The sequence below is a fragment of the Cricetulus griseus genome (assembly GCF_003668045.3).
Source record: "Cricetulus griseus strain 17A/GY chromosome 1 unlocalized genomic scaffold, alternate assembly CriGri-PICRH-1.0 chr1_0, whole genome shotgun sequence".
NCBI lineage: Eukaryota > Metazoa > Chordata > Mammalia > Rodentia > Cricetidae > Cricetulus > Cricetulus griseus.
Genome location: NW_023276806.1, coordinates 6,551,639 through 6,572,973, shown reverse-complemented (window position 1 = coordinate 6,572,973; position 21,335 = coordinate 6,551,639). Strand labels below are relative to the sequence as shown.

General features: G+C 45.4%; 1 protein-coding gene across 2 annotated transcripts in view; it reads left to right on the top strand.

Annotated features, from left to right (window-relative positions):
* Pigk (phosphatidylinositol glycan anchor biosynthesis class K) overlaps positions 1 to 15,868 on the top strand; it is a 92,509-nt gene extending 76,641 nt beyond the window's left edge. For both annotated transcript variants that reach the window (XM_027395178.2, XM_027395177.2), the window contains one exon: positions 15,402 to 15,868. In XM_027395178.2, coding sequence (XP_027250979.1) covers positions 15,402 to 15,504 — 103 coding nt within the window. In that variant the 3' untranslated portion in view covers positions 15,505 to 15,868. The remainder of the gene's footprint in view (positions 1 to 15,401) is intronic.
* Positions 15,869 to 21,335: the final 5,467 nt, after the last annotated feature.

The following is a 21,335-nucleotide window of genomic DNA, read 5'->3' as shown; positions in this document are numbered from 1 at the left end:
GACTGCTGTGACTAACAGTTACTACTTTTATTAAAAATGCTTTGTTGAACTTTATTTGAAAAGGCGTTTAGTCTGTGATCGTTTCTTGATGCAAGAAAATAGAGTTCCAAAAAATTAATTTGACTGAAATTAAATTGTTTCTCCCATGAATGGCTTCATTTGAGCACAGAGGGAGGCTGTATGATTTGTTCTGCAGACTGTGTCTCAGAGAGAACACACCAGGACTCAGACATGAAAACTTGAAAGCATGGTGAGGAACTCCTGGGAGACTCACAGTGAAGAAATTATAAAATGTAGCCTAAAACCTAGAATTTGGAATTTAACTGTGTTTAAACAAGAGCATAGCAGAAGCCATGATAGCAACTTAATACATCTCCTCAACTAGTTACCTCTCAGGGCTCTCCAGCCAGCCTTGAGCTTTACTTGTGCTGTGTACTGGGGGTTTCTGTGGTATGCTTAGCATTTGCTTTTTGGTTTTGGTTTTTGTTTTGTTGTTGTTGTTTTCTGGGGAAATGAATTGTGGTAATTTATACCATTGACCTTTCTTTTACCAACATAAGAAAATTTCTTCACGGATAATCTGATAGTGTGCAGCACACTGATGTCACCAGAGTCCTGTCCCGGTCGGCTGCTCCAGTCTGTTAAGATCCACCCTCTCCGTGACTGTCTTAGACTGTCACGTCTCCATTAGGAAAGTCCTCTCCTTCGCCTCCAGATATGTTGGCAAATCTTTCTTCTATTTAATTGGAAACTGTCTCTTGTACTTTCTGCCCCTCACTGTAGCTGTATCTTAAGCATCCAGATCTGGTTCTGCCCTGTCTGCAGCTCTGTGCAGGGTTCCCAGCTCTCAGCTCATGGACAGTCTCTAAAGGGAAACATGCATTACTGTGGTGTTCAAAGAGCAGACCTTTGGGGTAAGCCAGGACTAGGTGCAAATGAAAGTTTTCGAATTAATGATTTGTCATGTTGGGTGTGTGACATGTCATGTTCTTTGCCTCTAGTCTTTTTTTTTTTTTAAGTCTGTAAAGTGATGTCATATTTAGAATTGGCACAAGATACTTAATAGAGAACACCGAGCACATGCTTGACACCCAACACACACGGGTCCTGGACTAGCATCAACACATAAACACATACTGTTAGGCTGTACGATGAGGTACAATGAGGGTGCTCTCAGAATCACTGAGCAGATGCCCAGGGACTGAAAGAGATAGGCCAGCCCTTATACCATCCCCATTTTGATGAGCCAGGAATTGATATGCCTGCTAGAGACGAGAGTAAGGTGGAGGAGGATGTTGTGCAGATTTCTTGGGGTGTAAGGGTCAGATTCTCTCTACACCTTCATGCGACCCAGCAGTGCTGAAGCCCTTTTGAGAAGAAGCAGATGGAGCCCCTCTTTCTGAGGGCTTTCATGAAGGAATATTACTTCTGCCTGCCAGCATATTTGCGGTTTGCTTGCTGGGCTGCCCCACTGCCTTGTTAGTTTTGGGGAGCCTATCTGGTCATACCTGGAGCCCAACCAATGCCTGGGGTGTGGTAGAAACTCAGACCATGTTTATTAAATGAATGGTTGAAATAGTAAACCATTGATGATGTATCTGATTGCTAATTAGCTGTAGTCACAATATCCATCTCACAGAAGGCATAAAGAGAACGAGTGTCACGTGCGCTCACTTGTTCTGCTCACCTGTGTCTCGGAGCCTGCGTCTTGTATGGACAGTAGTGATGCCCATGCTTCATTCACAATGGCAGGCTCTGCCTTTTAGTGGAGTGTCTAGACTCGTTCAGCCAGACACCGTGTCTACATGTGAGCCTGCCGTGTCGCTGTGTGCATTTGCCCCATTTGCTCTTTTCCTTTTCTTGTTTCTGTGCATTAATTGGGATTGCGTCATTTGCATTCCACCTTATTTCCACCAATGCTTTCTCGGTGAATCCACCTCATTGGCCTGGAACTTGGGTTGTGCATATTGACTTTATCACAGTCTACTTTAGAGTGTGTGTGTGTGTGTGTGTGTGTGTGTGTGTGTGTGTGTGTGTGTGGCCAGAGGACAATTTCAGGTGCCATTTTCAGGAAGGCCATGGTGTGCCTGTCTAAAACACCTGATGGTCTAATAAAGAGCTGAACAGCCAATAGTGAGGCAGGAGAGAGGGATAGGCAGGGCTGGCAAGCGGAGAGAAGAAATAGGAGGAAATCTAGGAGAGAAGAGGACCTGGGAATGAGAGAGGAAGGAGGAGGACATCAGGGTCCAGCCACCCAGCCACCCAGCCACCCAGTTGCACAGCCAGACATGGAGTAAGAAAGAAAGCAAAGGAATAGAGAAAGATAGATGGGATAAATTAAGTTAAGAAAAGCTGGCAAGAAACAAGCCAAGCTAAGCCTGGGCACACATAACTAAGGATAAGCCTCCATGTGTGATCTGAGAGCTGGGTGGAGAGCTGGGTGGTGAGCTGGGTGGTGAGCTGGGTGGAGAGCTGGGTGGTGAGCTGGGTGGTGAGCTGGGTGGAGAGCTGGGTGGAGAGCTGGGTGGAGAGCTGGGTGGAGAGCTGGGTGGAGAGCTGGGTGGTGAGCTGGGTGGTGAGCTGGGTGGTGAGCTGGGTGGTGAGCCCCCAAAGCCAAAAGAGTAAAGCATCACACAAGACCATCCACTCCCTGAGACAGGGTTTCTCGTTTGCCTGAAGCTCACCCATAAGGCTAGACTGGCCTGCCAGTGAGCCCCACGGCTCCTCCTGTCTCTGCCTCCCCAGTGCTGTGATTACAAGCCCAGCTTTGTGACAGGGGTCTGGAGCTTGAACTGTGCATGTACAAGGCAAGGACACCATGAAGTTCCCAAGCCCCACCATCTACTTTAAATAGTATCTGTTGTGTGTGCTGTAGGAGTCTGTTATTCCCAGCTCCTTGTCACTGGTGCTGTTCTGAGCTCCACAACATTTGATCAGTTTTGCTTTTAAATAGTTAATTATGTATTTTAAAGGTTTAAAACAAGGGACATATTTTTGTTTGTTGCACCCATGTCCCTCCCTCCTCCTCAAGCCCGAAGAGCTCCTCGCCCCCCTTAGCTGCCATGTGGGTCTGTCCGTGCAGATGCTTCCTTTGCCTTCTTACTGAAAAGGCTCCTCCCGTCTGTCCCCTTTCTCTAGACGTCTAAGTCAACAGCTTTACTTTATTTCCCACATTCTGATGAAGTCTTTTCTCTTGGCTGGGAGTCAATGGAACTTGATTCACAGGCCTGAAACACATCGTGGCTGGAGTTTGCCCACCCTGCTTCTTGCTGACTGTCCCTTTTCCATCATTTTGATTCTGTCGTCCTGTTGGGTGGTTTTCTCAATTGTAGGTGTACAGATTTGAAATTCAGAAGAACTTCAGCTATTATTTTAGATCTTTTCCTCTGTACTTGGGATTATGCAAACGTGACCGTGTGCCTGTCACTTGGGGATGGGTGTGCAAACGTGACCGTGTGCCTGTCACTTGGGGATGGGTGTGCAAACGTGACCGTGTGCCCGTCACTTGGGGATAGGTGTGCAAACGTGACCGTGTGCCATCACTTGGGGATGGGTGTGCAAACATGACTGTGTGCCTGTCACTTGGGGATGGGTGTGCAAACGTGACCGTGTGCCCATCACTTGGGGATGGGTGTGCAAACGTGACCGTGTGCCTGTCACTTGGGGATGGGTGTGCAAACGTGACCATGTGCCTGTCACTTAGGGATGGGTGTGCAAACGTGACCGTGTGCCCGTCACTTGGGGATGGGTGTGCAAACGTGACCGTGTGCCCGTCACTTGGGGATAGGTGTGCAAACGTGACCGTGTGCCATCACTTGGGGATGGGTGTGCAAACATGACCGTATGCCTGTCACTTGGGTATGGGTGTGCAAACGTGACCGTGTGCCCATCACTTGGGGATGGGTGTGCAAACGTGACCGTGTGCCTGTCTCTCAGCAGGCAGGCAGGCTCTCTCCTCTCTGCCCGTGTGACTTTGGGGATGAGATGTGCTCCTCTCTTACTCTGACACCGCCCCTCCCTCATGCAGTTTGCTAGTTATGTGCAGTGAATTCTCGTTTCATGGGATTTTAATGACAAAATTGTGTATATACATATATACAACATGCTTTAAAACACGTGTACATCACAAACACAATCTATATGCAGTCTTTTCATCAAGAAAGTATGAGTTCTTTTGAAAGTAAGATGCAGACAACAAATAATCTCACTCCTTTTCTCAAACATTACGGCTTATCAGGCACTTTCCCCAGACACAGCACTGACTGTAGCGTCTTGGAAAGCAGTTTCCCCCTTTATTGAAAAGTAGATTCTCTCTCTCTCACTTCTGTAGCACCGTTGCCCTCCTTCTATCCCAGACTCTCCCACCTCCCTCCCATACAGATCCACCCCTTTCTGGGTCTCATTAGAAAAGATAGTAATAAGATGTAACAACATAAAATAAAAACTGGCACATCTGAATTGTACAAAACAAAAAACAAAAACAGAAGGAAAAGAGTCCAAGAGAAGATATAAGAAACAGAGGCCACTCAGCTGCACACCGAGGGACCCCATAAAAACACTAAACTGGAAGCCATGATATAGATGCAAAGGACTTACAGGGTAAAAGAGAGAAGGGAAATGTGTAAAAAATATATATATATATATATATATATATATATATATATATATATATATATGGGAAAGCCCTGGCAACTTTGAGGCAAGAAACCTTCAGAGATGCCATTGAGTTCATTTTCTGCTGGCCACCTACCGCTGGGCCCTCGAGTGAGTAGTGTTTCCCAGTGAGGCTCCCTGGGAGAAAACTAAACTTCCCTTTGCCCGTGGTAACCAATTGGAGATAGTTTCTGGGTTATGGCTGGGGACACGTGTCCACTTCTCCTTTCAGCTCTAGACTCCCATCTGGTACAGAACCATGCAGGTCCTGTGCAAGCTTTGTGGTTGGTGTGTGTGCTGGTCATGTTGATCTAGAAGGCCCAGTTTCTCCATGGCCTCTGGCTCTTAACTCTTTCCACCTCCTCTTCTTCAGGCTCCCTGACCCCTGAGGGGAGGGATTTGGTGGCGACATCCCGTTTGGGGCCAAATGTTCCAAGGTCTCTCTGCATATTGTGTAGCTGTGGGTCTCTGTATTTGTTCCTGTCTGCTGCGGGAGGAAGCTTTTCTGAGGCTGGTCTGCCTCCCTGTCTGGAGTGACCTGGGATTCCCAGGGAGTGCCAGCTGGAGCTGGATGCTGCTTCCCTGGCCAGAGTGCCATGCGTCTTATTTGTGTGTTCTGTTTCTCTTCCCAGATGTCCATGTTCCCTTCACACCCAGTTTAAAGTGTATGCTTGAAGTGCCTGTTCGCTGAATCCCTCATGACCGGTTTGCATGTGGTGTGGTGGTTGAATGACCGTGGCCCCCAAAGTCTCGTATTTGGATACTTGGCTGTCAGAGAGTGGCACTACTTGAGGGGGATTAGGAGATGTGGTCTTGGAGACAGTGTGTCACTGGGGATGGGCTTTGGGGTTTCAAAAACCCAAGCCAGGCCCAGTGTCTTTCTCTCTGCCTGCTGACTGTGTCTGGAGCACTCGGGACCATGTCTGCCTGTGCGCCACCATGTCCCCACAGTGAGCATGAGGTGGTGGCGTCTCTTCACAGCAGCCGAGCACTGACTAAGACACTGAATAACATACTTGAGTGTGGTTTCAGAGAGTACACAGGAGTGGAGTATACCAGGATTTTAATCTTATGTATTTTTTAAAAAGAGTAATTATTGTCTGAGGGAACAGGTATCAAACTAGATAGATCTGTTTCCTACCAATATGTTTTTTCTGCAAATGTGTCCATTATTTTTTTTATTGCTCTGTAACAAACAGGGATTTGCAGTCATCATTACCTCATATTTCCCAGGAGTCTGGTCCTGACACAACTGAGTCTTCCGCTTGCTCAGCAGCTTCAGTCAGGATAACAACCAGCGATGCGTCCCGTGGCCCTGGGTTGTCTTCCATGTGCTTCCTGAAGGAGTCAGGGCCTTGCTTATCTTGAGGTTGTCTGCTCTTCTGTCCCTGTCCACAGTGCAGTGTGGCTTTGATTCTGCAGTACTCAGTACGCTTCCTGGGTGCCTCTAACACATCACATCTGTGTCTCTGACACCCCTGTCTGACGTCTAGACCATTTTATAGGTCAGACGCTCCCTTCCCACTGCTTCACTCCATCCCAGTGACCTTCCTTTTGAGTAGAAGCCTTAAGTCACCCCTGGGGACCCTTCTGTCTGCCTTACAGTACAGATGCTCACAGGGTCCTCTTCTCAGGCCTTGTCCTTGTCCTAGATCCACTTGCTCTGCACAGCGTGGGAATCGTGGGGTTGTTTTACAAGTCTATCTGCCATGGTTTTTCTTACGCATTAATATAATTTAAAGACTTTAATCATGGGGCTGGAGAGATGGTCAGCAGTTAAGAGCACTGGCTGCTTTTCCAGGATCTCAGTTCAGTTCCTGGGACCCACATAGAGACTCACAGCAGTTGGCAAATCTAATCCCAGGGACTGTGGGTACTGCGTGTACGTGGTGTACAGAGATAGATACATGCAGGCCAAATACTCATATATATATATATATATATATATATATATATATATATATATATATATATCATCTTTAAAAAAGGGAATATAAGAATATAAGTTAGGTTTATATAAAGGGTATAGAGATATTGGAAATACTAATAAACTATATTAAATAGATAGCAGAAGCCAATTATTTTCTGAATTGCAACTGTAACCTTGGTAGATTATTGTATAATTTTGTTTCTCTAGAGTATTGCATAATTAACTCTCCTTATTCTTAGTAAAGAATCACTGTGAAATTTTGGTAGTTTTCCCTTTGCTTAGCAATAAATATGTAAATTTCAAAATCCTGTTTCTTCACCTAAGTTTAATACTTAGATCTGTACTCTGTTCAAGTGTTTTGAAGTTATATGGTAATGCTCTAGCAACACGAAGGGGGAGTGAATGCCCTTCTCAGTTCTAAGTGTGGTGTTGCTTAGCTACCTAGCCCTTTAATATGAAATATTAGGCATTTTGATAATTGGTAGCCCTTAAGCTGCTGTGTGTTGGCTCCTGACACACAGTGGTTTTATGTAAGCCATTCACCTTTGTATTCTAGATGTTATTATGAGAGGTTAAACAAAAGAGAAGTGTATTTAACAGCAGTCTGTAGAGTACCTGAGCTGTATAAAATCAGTCATTTTAGGAAACGCTTTAATGGACATGAATGAAATTATAAAAAATACTTTAATATGAGCTCACTTCAAATACAGCTATACTACAAAATGCAGTAATTATACTGATCTTTCACTGCACTGTAAGGAAAAATCATTGGGGGTGTCTAAAATGTCACATATAGTTGTATTAAAATAGCAGGCTTGTTACAGCACAGATAGCATTGAACACACACGGAGCCTGCACTCTGGGTCACGCTGCTGTCACGGCACTCAGGTTGCTGTTGGGTGTGTAGCACACCACGTGTGGAGTGGTGTGGAGTGCTCCTGCCAGAGGGAAGAGAGTGTGCAAAGCCTCTCCCTTGGTCTTCTCCACCGTGTTTGTGTGTGTGAGTGTGTGTGAGTGTGAGTGTGTGTCTCTTGCTGTGTGAGTGTGTGAGTGTGAGTGTCTCTCTGTGTGAGTGTGTCTCTGTGTGTGTGAGTGTGTCTCTCTGTGTCTGTGTATGAGTGTGTCTGTGTGTGTGTCTCTCTGTGTGTGTGAGAGTGTGAGTGTGTGTGTGTGTGTGTGTCTGTGTGTGAGTGTGTCTCTGTGTGTCTGTGTGTGAGTGTGTCTCTGTGTGTGTGTCTCTGTGTGTGTCTGTGTGTGAGTGTGTCTCTGTGTGTGTCTTTGTGAGTGTGTCTCTGTGTGTGTCTGTGTGTGTCTGTGTGTGTATGTGTGTGAGTGTGTCTCTGTGTGTGTATGTGTGTGAGTGTGTCTCTGTGTGTGTGTGTGTGTGAGTGTGTCTCTGTGTGTGTGTGTCTGTGTGTGAGTGTGTCTCTGTGTGTGTGTGTCTCTGTGTGTGTCTGTGTCTGTGTGTGAGTGTCTGTGTGTGGGGGGATCTGTGTCTGTGTGTGTGTCTGTGTGAGTGTGTCTCTGTGTGTGTGTCTCTGTGTGTGTCTGTGTGTGAGTGTGTCTCTGTGTGTGTCTTTGTGAGTGTGTCTCTGTGTGTGTCTGTGTGTGTATGTGTGTGAGTGTGTCTCTGTGTGTGTCTGTGTGTGTATGTGTGTGAGTGTGTCTCTGTGTGTGTGTGTCTGTGTGTGAGTGTGTCTCAGTGTGTGTGTGTCTCTGTGTGTGTCTGTGTCTGTGTGTGAGTGTCTGTGTGTGGGGGGATCTGTGTCTGTGTGTCTGTGTCTGTGTATCTGTGTGTGTGTCTGTGTGTGTGAGTGTGTGTTTGTATATGTGAATGTGTCTGTGTGTGTGTGTATCTGTGTGTGTGTGTCTGTGTATCAGTGTGTCTCTGTGTGTCTGTGTGAGTGTGTCTCTGTGTGTGTGAGTGTGTCTCTGTGTGTGTCTGTGTGTCTGTGTGTGAGTCTGTGTGTGTGGGTCTGTGTCTGTGTGTCTGTGTGTGAGTGTCTGTGTGTGTGAGTCTGTGTCTGTGTGTGAGTCTGTCTGTTTCATACACGTGGATGTCAAGGCTGTGTCAGGAATCACCCTCCATTGCTTTTCTACCTTAGAGCTCGAATATAGGTCAAGTCTAGCTAAGCAGCTGGCTCTGAGGATCACTGTCTGTGCCGTCAGAGGCTAGAGTTATAGGTGGGCACACCCATCATCATCACTTCGGTTTCAGGGAATCCAAATTTCAGGCCTCACATTTTCATGACAGGTGTTTTCCCCACGGAGCCATTTCCCCAGCCAGGGGACTCTTTTAATGCAGTTTTCCTGTGTATTCCTTTTCCCTGCCTCACATAAATTCCTGCCCATCATAATGTACTTTGTAAAAGTACAGGTGAATAAGATGGATCACCAGTGTCCACCTGTAATCCCTCGTCTTCCAGAAAGGCACAACTAGGGCTCTAGTCTCCTGCCCGCTTTTGAATATAAGCCATATTTTCATATTTAATTTTCATATTGTTTTAACTTCGTTATTATGGGACAGCAATCTCTTAAACCACTAAAATTATATGCAAGCATGTTGGTGGCTGTGTGTCACATGGGTACAGTATCCATTGATTGTTGGCTGATGTTTATTGAGGAAGTTAAACTGGAAATTGTAGAAACCTTTGTCATCTTCTGAGTTCCTTTACTATGGTTCCTGGAGGAAGAAGAAACATTTTAAAGGCCTAAAACTAAAGCTGACCATGCTAATTAACATTTACTAGTTTAATTGTAAACAACACATTTATATACTGTCTTTATGAATGGAAGTTTTCAAATGTGAATTAGCTCTTTGTAGTTCTGTGAAATTGATAAACCCCATGCCTTGTGAATTTGGGGAAAAGCTTCATGAGTTTCATTTCTTTTTCTGTCATATTTCCCTTTTAATTTTATTTGTAGACTTTGTAAAATGTGGATATTTCAGAAATTTATTTCTGTTTTCTTGTTTCCACTGATTGCCATTGGGCTTATTCATCTTTTTACTTTGCGTGCATTCCCACGTCTTATCTCCTTTGTCCTCTGTATTTATATTTAATTATAAATCATTCGCAGTATATTTTGGTGTTTCTTTTGTTGAGTTGAAACAAATCTGATTTTTTGATACTAAGTTTGATTCCCAGTGTTGAATGTGTGAAAACAGTTCTCCCTTGCCATTGATTAGTGAGAGTTTTTCTAGCTATAAATTCTTTCTTTCATATTCAGGTAGCATTTATTATAGGAAGTTGTTACAATCATTGTATTTCATGAATATTAGCAATCTCTTACTGTATAGTTTATTCATTAAACTTTGTGATAAGAATGAGGAAAAGTGGGTTCAGCACTGACTGTGGTCTCAGTGTCTGCTGGGGTCTTGGAACCCATCTCACAGATAAGGGCAAGGGAACTATGGCAAACCGTTGTTGGTGTTAGCCAGTGAGATTTGTAAAGATTACTCTCTGGGCCTTTCATGCATGAACACAGCCATGTGATCTCAGAGCTCACCATGTCAGTGTCAGCCATGTGATCTAGATGACAGCCACCTTCCACTCCACACTCCCTCCTCCTTTCTCACCTGTCAGTCTTGGTTGCCTGTTTCCATCCTTTTTCTGTGCTTATCCCTCTCTGTAGAGTAATGCAGTTGTTTATGCGATGTCTCATGCTGTAGGCATCCCTGTCTGCCTTATGTTCCAAAATTGCTATTTTAATGAAAATAAAATTATTCTCTTACTGACATGATTGATGGCTACTGAGTTTAAAGAGAATATGAACTCTTCTCAGTATTATTAGAGATGAGTTTATATACTCTGTTATATGTATCAACGCCTCAAATGAAAGCTTACTTTTCTTTCTCAGGAGTTGTATCTGGTTTGGCCAAATGAGAATAAAGTGATATGAATAAAAGCCTTAACAATAGGTGTTCCCATCACCGAAAACTGAAATTAATGCTCTCTCATGATGGAAGTGACACTGGCAAACATCACCCACGAATGTCTAACTAGATTAACCACACTGTCAGTTACTTAAGAAGAAGGGCCAAGAGCAGAGGTCAGGGAGAGATGCTTCTTTCTCCAGAAGGGGGCAGCATCTGACTGTCACTAATGGGTCCCCTTGCCTTCAGAAGGTCAGCAGAGAAGCATTAAAAAGGGGACAACAGAGCAGGTATTGTATGCTGAGGCCTTGGCTTTGTGGTCTCACCTCTGACTAGATTTCTCTAGGATCATCAGCAATAACCTTGATAGAGCTCACCACGTCAGTGTCAGCCGTGATCTCAGAGCTCACCACGTCAGTGTCAGCCATGTGATCTCATAGCTCACCATGTCAGTGTCAGCCATGTGATCTCAGAGCTCACCATGTCAGTGTCAGCCATGTGATCTCAGAGCTCACCATGTCAGTGTCAGCCGTGATCTCAGAGCTCACCATGTCAGCCATGATCTCAGAGCTCACCATGTCAGTGTCAGCCGTGATCTCAGAGCTTACCATGTCAGTGTCAGCTGTGATCTCAGAGCTCACCATGTCAGCCATGATCTCAGAGCTCACCATGTCAGTGTCAGCCATGATCTCAGAGCTCACCATGTCAGTGTCAGCCATGTGATCTCAGAGCTCACCATGTCAGTGTCAGCCGTGATCTCAGAGCTCACCATGTCAGTGTCAACCATGATCTCAGAGCTCACCATGTCAGTGTCAACCATGATCTCAGAGCTCACCCGAGTCAGTGTCAGCCATGTGATCTCAGAGCTCACCATGTCAGTGTCAGCCATGTGATCTCAGAGCTCACCATGTCAGTGTCAGCCGTGATCTCAGAGCTCACCATGTCAGTGTCAGCCGTGATCTCAGAGCTCACCATGTCAGTGTCAACCATGATCTCAGAGCTCACCATGTCAGTGTCAACCATGATCTCAGAGCTCACCCGAGTCAGTGTCAGCCATGTGATCTCAGAGCTCACCATGTCAGTGTCAGCCATGTGATCTCAGAGCTCACCATGTCAGTGTCAGCCGTGATCTCAGAGCTCACCATGTCAGTGTCAGCCGTGATCTCAGAGCTCACCATGTCAGTGTCAGCCATGTGATCTCATGGCTCACCATGTCAGCCGTGATCTCAGAGCTCACCATGCTAGAAGAGTTGGTTGTGGAGTGAGGTCAGTCAGTCCACTCAGGCCCTTGCACTATTCACATCTTTGTAAAGTCCTGAAGCTACAAGTTGGTCACTGGGGTCTTTTCATTATGATTTAAGAGTGGAGATTTTCTTTCTCATTGACTGTCACCTCAGTGGTTATATTTCATGGCTTTTGGTGCATGGTAAACTACTCCACAAGTGAGTGACTTAAAGCCTTGATTGTTGAGTTGGTAGTTCTGTGGGTTGGCAGTTTGGGCTGAATTCAGCTGGATGTCCTTTGTTCTCTCTGTAGGCAGCAGTGAAGCTAAAGGAGGGTCGTGTGCTGCCCTCCCGCTCTCCTGGTTTGGGCCCCTTAAAGGCCAGTGTTGTGTCTCTCTGGAAGATAACTTATCATAGGAAACCACACTCCTCCATCCAGTACTGACAAGGCCAGTGCTGGAAGGTAACTTACCACATGGATGTCTGTCCCTCCATCTAGATCAAGTCTACACGTCTGAATATTCTATGATGTCATTGCCCTCTGTAGTGCCACATGGGTTCTGGGGATTGGGCATAAATGGAAATATGACAAGGTGTGCTACTAGGGAGATTGGGATGCAGTATGCAACGTGGGCTGCCTTGTAGCTCCATCTCTCCTCTATAGAAACCTCGGGCAGAGAGACAGCAGGCTTCCTGCCCTTCTCAGCAGAGTGGCACTTTCTCCTGGCTAAGCAGCATTAGCATAGCGTAGGCCTGGTGTTTAAGACTCACAGACAGTAAAGGACTTGGGTTTCTTGGGGAAGTTAACTAGATTTTGGAAGAAAGGCCGCATCGGTTTACATACATACCTTCTTAAGCTCCGTCCAAAGTTCATTTAAAGAACAACAGACGTACTGAATGCACAGTAAGGTTTAAAAGCTGTCATTGTAAATGATGGTGTTTGAAAGCTGAGATCTGCTGCTTTTGTCCATTTGTGTTGTATTTTATGGTTCTTGCACAAGTGCATGCTCACACAGGAGTATGTACATGAAGTCCTCCCCTCCCTCCCCCTCTCTGTCTCCCACCATTACTTCCAAAGCTTCCCCTTGGGGAACTCTAGACCCGACTTTGCTTCTGGTCCCCTCGTCACAGGCTGAAGGGCCAGCAGGGCTATAGCTGTCCACGCTCACTTTCGGAAGAACACATCACAACTGTTGCGGGTGGTTGTTGAGTCTTTGGAAAAATGATAGCTGCTTACAAAGATGCTGTTTTCTCGTAAACTGGCTTTACTTTGGCAACTGTTTCTGGCCTCGGAGCTTAAGATTTAAATCGAATGCCAGGAAAACCGGATCATCAGAAGTGGCTTCTCCAGCTGCGGTAGTGGTTTGCTGTTAACTACTTGTTTCTCTAACCTTGTGCTGGAACTAACCTGGCTTGCTGGAAACACCTCCTGGACCCTTTCAGCACCAGAGCTGCTAATCTGATTTATAGAAAGGTTCTCTGGGTCCTGCTGCCCCTGGGGAGTTTACCCTGGTGCTGAACTTTGAGAGTAATGTGTGTCTGCACCTGTGTGAGCACCTGCATGTACTTTCAATGCCCTGTGAACCAGAGACTCCAGTTCCCCTCAGGCTGTGTGAGGTACTCTGCTGTACTCCTGTGCTGTGTGGAAGAGAATGAAGCTCTTAAGCTTGCTGAGGCTTCCATGAGCCTTGCCAAGTATTTGATTGGCAGCAAAGGACTATGATGGGCAGAGTAACAATCAAGCTTAGTTAACGCATAGCTTTCCTGTTACCTCAGTATTACCTAGGTTTAGCATAACTGCTCTATATTAATCATTCTAGACTTTTGATAGAAAAAAAGTACTTTTCCATGGCGTAAAGAGACCATGACTTCTAAGAATTCTAATGTTTGAGTGGTCTGAGAACTGCTGCGCTTAAAATTTCACATGATGCTGGAAGGCAGGGACCTTTGTCATCACCGTCATTACACAGGTGATCAAATCCATTGAAGAGTCTACGTGTGTGTGCGCGTGTAAGCTTGCATGGATGTCTATGTGTGTGTCCACGCATGTGTAGTGTGTGCTTGTACACGTATGTGTGCATGTGTATTCATGTGTGTGTACATGCCTGTGTGTGTTCACACGTGTGGTGTGTGCTTGTACACATATAAGTACGTGTGTGTGTGTGTGTGTGTGTGTGTGTGTGTGTGTGGTGCTGGGGACTGAACCCAGGGCCTTGTCCATGTTAGGCAAGTGTTTAAACACAGCTACAGCTCAAACTCCCATTATACATTTTTAGTAGACAGTAAATAGGAAAATTGCAGTTTTAAATTTGTTTCAAAATTTTAAAATATAATTTTTAAAATTTATTTTATTTGTTCTATACATTTGTTTCTGAGGCAAGATCTTAATGTGAAGCCCAGGTTAACCTGGAATTTGCTGTGTAGCCAAGGCCAGCCTCAAATTCCTGCTTTTGCTTCCTTAGTGCTAGGAATTGATATATACCACTATGGGCCAACTTTGGATCAGATTTTGGGGACCTTTCTGGAAGAAGACCATATAAGCAGACAAAGGAATGAAGTTGAAGTGTACCAGTAAATTATTATCAGCTTACTTCATGTTAAATATTTGATTAAAAATGTTTAAAACTTACCATGATCCAAATTAAAATAAAAAAGCTTTTGTCATTTTAGTTTGATGAATTAATTTGAGCTAATAGAAGTTGATTCCCATTTTGTAACTGTCATTGTCCTGGCCAACATTAAGTTGACACATAAAGACCTAACAGTCACACACCTCCAGTTACAGAACTGTAACGCAACTGTTGAAGACACAGCGGGGTGGGAGACTGGTCTTTCTAGACAGAGGTACACATCACACTCAGCCGTGCGCGGTGGCCTGTGTTGGAGCAGAGATGTAAAAATCACTCTAGAGCCTCAGAGCTTCTCAACCTGTGGGTCTTGACCCCTTTGGAGGGGTCAAAGCAACCCTTTCCCAGGGGCCAAAGACCATCAGGAACATTGCATTGTGATTCATAGCAGAAAAATTACAGTTAGGAAGTAGCCATTAAAATGATGTTACCGTCCAGGCACTGTATTAAAGCGTCGCTGTGTTAAACTGTATTGGGGGGTTGAGAACTGCGGTGTAGACAAAGGTGCACGCGGCACAGCTGTGGACTGTGGCTGTGGTAGAGGGGAGGTGTCTCCGCAGGCTGGCATGGAGATGCTGCAGGGGAGCTGAAGGGAGGGTGGGGATGGTGGAGGGAGGAGTCAGCTCTGTGAGGTTCAGAGGGGAGAGTGCTTCAGCTGCACAGTCTGCAGCTAGCTCATTGGTCAGTGCACCAGGGCAAGGACACCCTCTGGGGAGGTCAGACATGACTAAGGTCGCCTGCTGCTGCCAGACAGGTGGCTGCTGCTGTTGGAATGGAGTTTCCTGTCTTTATCCTTTGACTCAGCCTGACTTGTGAGTCCCTCGTGGAGACAGGGCCCTCCCCTGCTGAGGATGTGCGTGGGGCTGGTGGCGGTTACACCGCTGTCAGTCAGGGCTGCCCCTCCCAGGTCAGCTTGCCTTTCGCATATCCGTCTCATTTCAACCTTCCCCACTATTGCTGTCCCAATGTGTTCATCTGGCCAATCAGCATCCTCTTACAACACCACCACTGAGCGTCCTCGTTCCCATTTGACTTGATCCATCGCTGACTTCTTCACCTGTTGTTAAGTTGGCCATGTTATCCTTGTTTTGCAGAAACCGAAGCCAAAAGATTGGCACCCTCCTGGTGGCTTCATTCTGGGATTGTGGTCTCTCATCGTCATGGTCTTCTTTAAGACCTACGGCATCAAGCATATGAAGTTCATCTTTTAGGCCCAAGGATGTCGGAAGCAGAGCAAATGGAAGATTGCAGCCTTGGATGAAAGCATAGGTTTTTATATATTTTTAAATGGGTTCATTTTGTGTAAATTTGGGAAGAAATTAGGAAAAACTAATTTTAATGAACTTTTGACTTTATCATTTAAAATATTGTTAATGCACTTGTTTATTTTATTGCCCATTAAATGTGTTTTTCATTGTGTTTGTGCGTGTGTGTTATAGAAACTGTGGGACAATGACATTGGAACATAATAATTGATTTTTTTATCCTATTTTCATTGTAAAAGTAAGAATTGTGGAAGTGTTAATTACCACTAAAGAGGTAACTTCTGTTAATAACTCTCTGTGCGTTCTCTTGGTCCTTTTATTTATGTACATATTTCCCCAAAGCCCAGCTCATATAGAATATATCAATTCATAATCCCTTTGTTTTTACCACATATTATTAACCTTTCCCCTTCTTGGATGTTCTTCAAGAATACTCTGTGAACCAGACATGGAGATACTTAGCTATTGTACGAACTGCTCAGGAGGCTGAGCTTCGAAGATCATTTGAACCTTCAGGATTGAAGGTCAGCCTGGACAACAAACAAAAGGAAACACAAAAACACACATGTTCTGTGGGCACGTAGTATTCATTTGATGACCTACAGTTGGGCCCTTACCTTGTTTCAAGTTTTCCTTCGGTCCCTTCTGGAGTGTATTACTGACCTTTAGCCATTCCCAGGATTCTGCAGATTGAATTGCAAGTGAAAATGAAAACAAAGACTTTGGTAGCTGTTCATCTAGGAAATTTGTGCCTTTGAGAATTTCTTTTGTCAAGTGCACAGAGAAACATGCCCTATTATTTTTTATTTTTAAGCATTCTGTGAGCTAGAATTGTTGGTATCCTCTTCAGTTTTTGTCCCAAAAAAAGACAGATTGCCAGCTCTCTGGATCTATGCTCTCCCTGAGGTCAGTCCAGTAACCTGGATGACATGCATGGAGAGCACACACTCACTACGGCCCTGGTCCCATGGGGCACTCACTGAGCATCCCTTTGTCCTCCATAAGGTGTAGGAGTTCATGCCCCACACTGACTCTTCTGGAATGTTGGTCATCTCTACATTTTCTATGACGGAAGGAAGGCTAAACTTGTGTTTTGTGGTCAATCTCAGACACTCTTTTCCCTTTGAAACCATGGCATCTGAGGGTGGCGCTGGGATTGGGGTGTGCCCGTGGGTTTAGTGTTACTGCCTGAGCAGATATTTAATCTTTTATCCAGGAACTGGCAGGCACCTGTTTTCTGTAGGAAGGTTGTTTTATTGTTGATCTTGATTGTCAGTAACAATTAAGAAAACTCTTCTGCAGTAAAGCCTTTAAAACAGTGGTTCTCAACCTGTGTGTCACGACTCCTGGGGTAGCAAACGACCCTTTCATAGGGGTCATCTAAGACTATCAGAAAACACAGATATTTTCATCCATATTCCTAACAGTAGTAAAATCACAGCAATGAAAAAAATTTTATGTTTGGGGTCACGACATCATTAGGAAAGTTGAGAACCACTGCTCCAGACTTAATAATCCGTGGAATCTCTTTACCTTTCAGCACTTAAAATACTGTGTTGTGCTTATGAGCAAAATCCTTACTTCGACAGCAAAAGATGACTGTACAGTAATACTGAGGTTTCTTTAGCTCTGGGTCTTTATTTTAATTGACATTTTTATTGGTGTGCTATGTAAGAGGAAAAGGAAAGAGAGCCAGTATGACCCCGCCTCCGCCCAGATCACACCCAAGTGTCAGGTGGAGTAAGAGGAATGAACATAGGTGAGGGTTGCTCTCGTGCCAAAGTCTGAATGTAATGAAACATGCCCCGATGTGAAGACCACGGAAACAGGATCACCCTCAGAGGTTGGGGAAGGGGCCTTTCTTGAACCAGGCTGAGAGCAGCCCAGGGTTAATTTTACCTGGGCAGACTTTTAGAAGGTAAGACAATTTTTGTTGTTTTGTTTTATTGTTTTCTCTTTCACTTCTTGAATTTTCAGAAAACAGTTGGTAGGTATAATCTTACATGAGACTGTTCTGCCTTCAGTAAGTAAATTGTGTGTGAGAGTATATACAGGAAATAATACATATCCTGAAATATCTTCTCAGGGTCCCAAGCCTGAATGAAAGAATTTGCCTTTCTCGGTGTGGTAAGGACAGATGAGATCATGGCGTAACTGAAGATTTCAGAAGTTGTAAATATGCCATGCCGTTTCTCATTTCTTCTTAGGGACCTGTAGCGGGCACGGGGGGGGGGGTGACGAGGTTCTTCCTCTGCCGCACTTCCGAACCTTTTTAGCTACTCCATGATATTCCTGTTTTTGTTGGTGTTTTTCCCTCCTCCCCCATGGTGCCTGTGAGGGAGAAAAGGAACTAGAGGAATGGACCCCCATGGGCATGTCCTGACATTTCAGAGAGTGCCGGGCATAGTGGTGCCGCTCCTGGGAGGCAGCCTGTGTGATGAGAGACTGGCTCTAACGTGGGCTCAACTCACAACACATTTATTTGCAGCTTATGAAAGGAAAATATAGTTTGGATGCAAAGATGATAAAAATTGCATCAAAAATTAGAAGTAAACACAAAAATAATGCATGCATTTATGGCTTCAGTTTTTATATATTCTCTGCTACTTGAAAGTGATGAGCCCCACGGCAGGCATAACTCAGCCCCTCCCTGCTACCCCGCGATTCTCCGTCCTGGTGTGTGTGGCTAACACTGCTTCCATTATGTATGTTGTGTAGCCGAGTTACAGGCACTGTGGGAGTCATCATTCGAAATCTTGATGCATGGGTTTCTGGAATCTTTACAGCAAATGTTGAATTAACATATTATCCTTTTCAGTTTCTTTTTACCAAAATTGAGCCTGCCTGTAGTAGATGCTGTTTTAACTTGTGAAAGAAATATTTTGTAAATGTACTTCACGATATCGCTGTAGAACAGTGAGATCAGCATCCGTGTCTGCTTTATGGCAGCAGCTCATTGCTTCTCTAACCTGCTCCAGACCCCAGGGTCTCGGCTGCTGTGTCGCCCGCACACCGACCCCTCCCACAGAAACTTTTCTGTTCTGGACAGCACACCTGGGGTAACCCGGCTCCCCCTCCCCTTTCTTCTGGTGCAAAAACAACGTTCACCGTCTTGGAAATACACTCTAAGCATGTGGCTCTAATTGCGGGCATTATATTTGTCACTGTACTGTGCTCCAGCTGCCGCCCCCAATGCCTCCTTGTGGCTCCTGTCCTCTTTCATGTCACATACATGTGTACATGTGTCTGAAAGGTTTCAGGGTTTGGATTCAAGGGTGACACTGAGACAGACTGGCGTGTGTGTGTGTGTGTGTGTGTGTGTGTGTGTGTGTGTGTGTGTGTGTGTGTGTCTGTGTCTGTGTCTGTGTCTGTGTCTGTATCTGTGTGTTTATATGTATATTTATGTATTAGAAGTGTATACTTACATATGTTTATATTTTAGAGGAGGTAATTGCCACAGACAGGTAGGCAGCATTTCGTGTTCCAAGGAGAATTCAGACCCACATGGCAGGGACAAAGTCCCTTCTTACACATTTTAGAGGAAGGGGGAGGGGAGCCAGACTGAGAAGTTTGTCGTTTTGGCCCCCACAATCAGTTACGATGTTAGGATGTTAGGACGTGGAGAGGCATCTTGGCTGGTCGGTCATTACTGGGGCTGGTGGGAAGGGAAGGCAAGTGGCTAGAGAAACAGGTTGCTCTGCTTCCAGAGACCAAATTATCTTGGATTTTGTAATCATCATTCATCCAAAATAGGGAAGCTTTACAAAAATGTGACCTTTGCTAACGTGAAGGCGCTGTGTATGTACAGCTGAGTCTAATCCTGCACGTAAGAAAGCATGCAGCACTTCCTCTGTGCCCCGGGCCTGCTCTTTTCTCCACCCCCTCTTAGACTCCTCTCCCTCATAACCCTCTGGTTTACTGTTTGTATGTGTTTAGTGTGGAGTTTACACACAGAGGAGATGTAGTATTTGACATTCTGAGTGGCGTATTTCACTTAACACCCACGTCCCGAATTCCATCCATTTCCCTGTGGACAACGTAGTTTGGTTCTTAAAGCTAGCATCAAATCCACTATGCACCCATCATGCAGCACGTTTTCTTTGTCCAGTCACTGGCCCCCTATCTTAGCTATCATGGATAGGTCTGCAGTGAGTATGAATGCAGTTTTTTCTCATACACAGAGATTGAACAAGATTAGCAGCACTCGCTTTAATGAAGCCGTGGGTAGTGTGTTTTATAGGTTGTTCAACTTTGCAGCATTGTTTCTGACTTCTGTTCCGACCTTTTAAGACTGCATACTACTCTCATTTTTCTTTGCTTTCTGTTTACTATGTGCGATATTTGCAGATCTTTGACAACAGTCTCATCAAGAGGTAGAGTCAACAATTCAGTTTCCTCCTCCCTGGATCTGGGCTGGATAGACACTTACTCAGTAGACTAGTACTGCCACAGTTTAGAGTGAGGCCATAAAAGGTGACAGTACATATACCCTGCTTGTCTCTCAGGACTCCAGACCCACCCAGCCACCATCCCGAGGAAATGGAGCCTGTGGAGAAGCTGTGTGTTTGTGTTCTGGACCTCCAGACCAGGTCCTAGCCTTATCCTAACTTCACCTCCAGGGGTCCAAGGAGCAGGTTCCCGAGTGACACCACCTCATTTTTGCCCAGACCACGAGAGAATCACAAAGTAAGGTGAGAGAAATATTGTCACCTTAGGGCAGTTGCTAAGCAATAGTGGCTGGGCCCGTCTTCGTGTGCTGACCATGGAGAGTCTCTTCTCTGTTGAGAACACCTCACCGAACCTTGTCAGGAGAGCCCACTGCTGCAGGACACGCTTGCGTTCTTGTTCCCTGTCTTTCTTCCACTGCACCCTGTGTGTGTCCTGCAAATGAGTGTTTTCTGCAGTGGGCAGTGGGCAGTGGCAGACACACAGGACACCTTCCAGTGGGTGACTGTGGTACAGAGCGTGTCTCTGTACGTGACTTCCTTCATTGGGTAAGCTGACCTGCATAGCTCCACAGTGAAGTGTGTGGTGACCACATTCCTGCACACAGGACATCCTATGACATGGGCCCTTTCAGGAGATGGCTTTCCCTAGCGCCCCAGGACTTGCTTCCCAGCAAGCCCTTGGCAGGAAGCCACAGTGGCCTCTTCTGCCGTCCATCCTGCCATGCCATGGCCTGCCCTCGACTCTAAAGGAGGTGGTCTCTGACTTGGGCAGCCTGTCTCAGTCTTAGAGTTCAGGGCTGCTCTTGATGTCTGCTTTTCCTCTGAGCCCTTGACTTTTAATATCTTACTCCTGAGTTCTTTGTTCAGACCAGAAACCCGAAGTATGAAGTGGTAAGATTCTTGACCATGGACATGGAACCCTCAGCATTGGGGTTCAAGGGAAAATTCTGTTCCTTTAAAGAGATGAACGAAAGACTGGAGGTCATTCACCACCACCTTCCATTGAATTCTGAAGGAAGCCAATCACCATGGGCTCATAGTCTTTGAGAAGCCCACATCTCCTCCTGGCTCTTCACAGCACTGCTGTTCTCTCTGAGTAGAAGGGAGCTGGTAATTTACATCACAGATGGACCTCTGTATCCCTGCCAAGAAGCAGCACAGGTCAAAAGAGAAGAAACATAGTAAGAGCAGTGCCAGTCCAGTTGTCTTTGGAGGTGTTTACTGATGAGCATACCTGAGTAGGACAGAGCGGGAGAGCCTGGCTTTTGCCTTCTGTTGTTTCTCAGCCTGATGAATGCACACTATCTAGAACAAA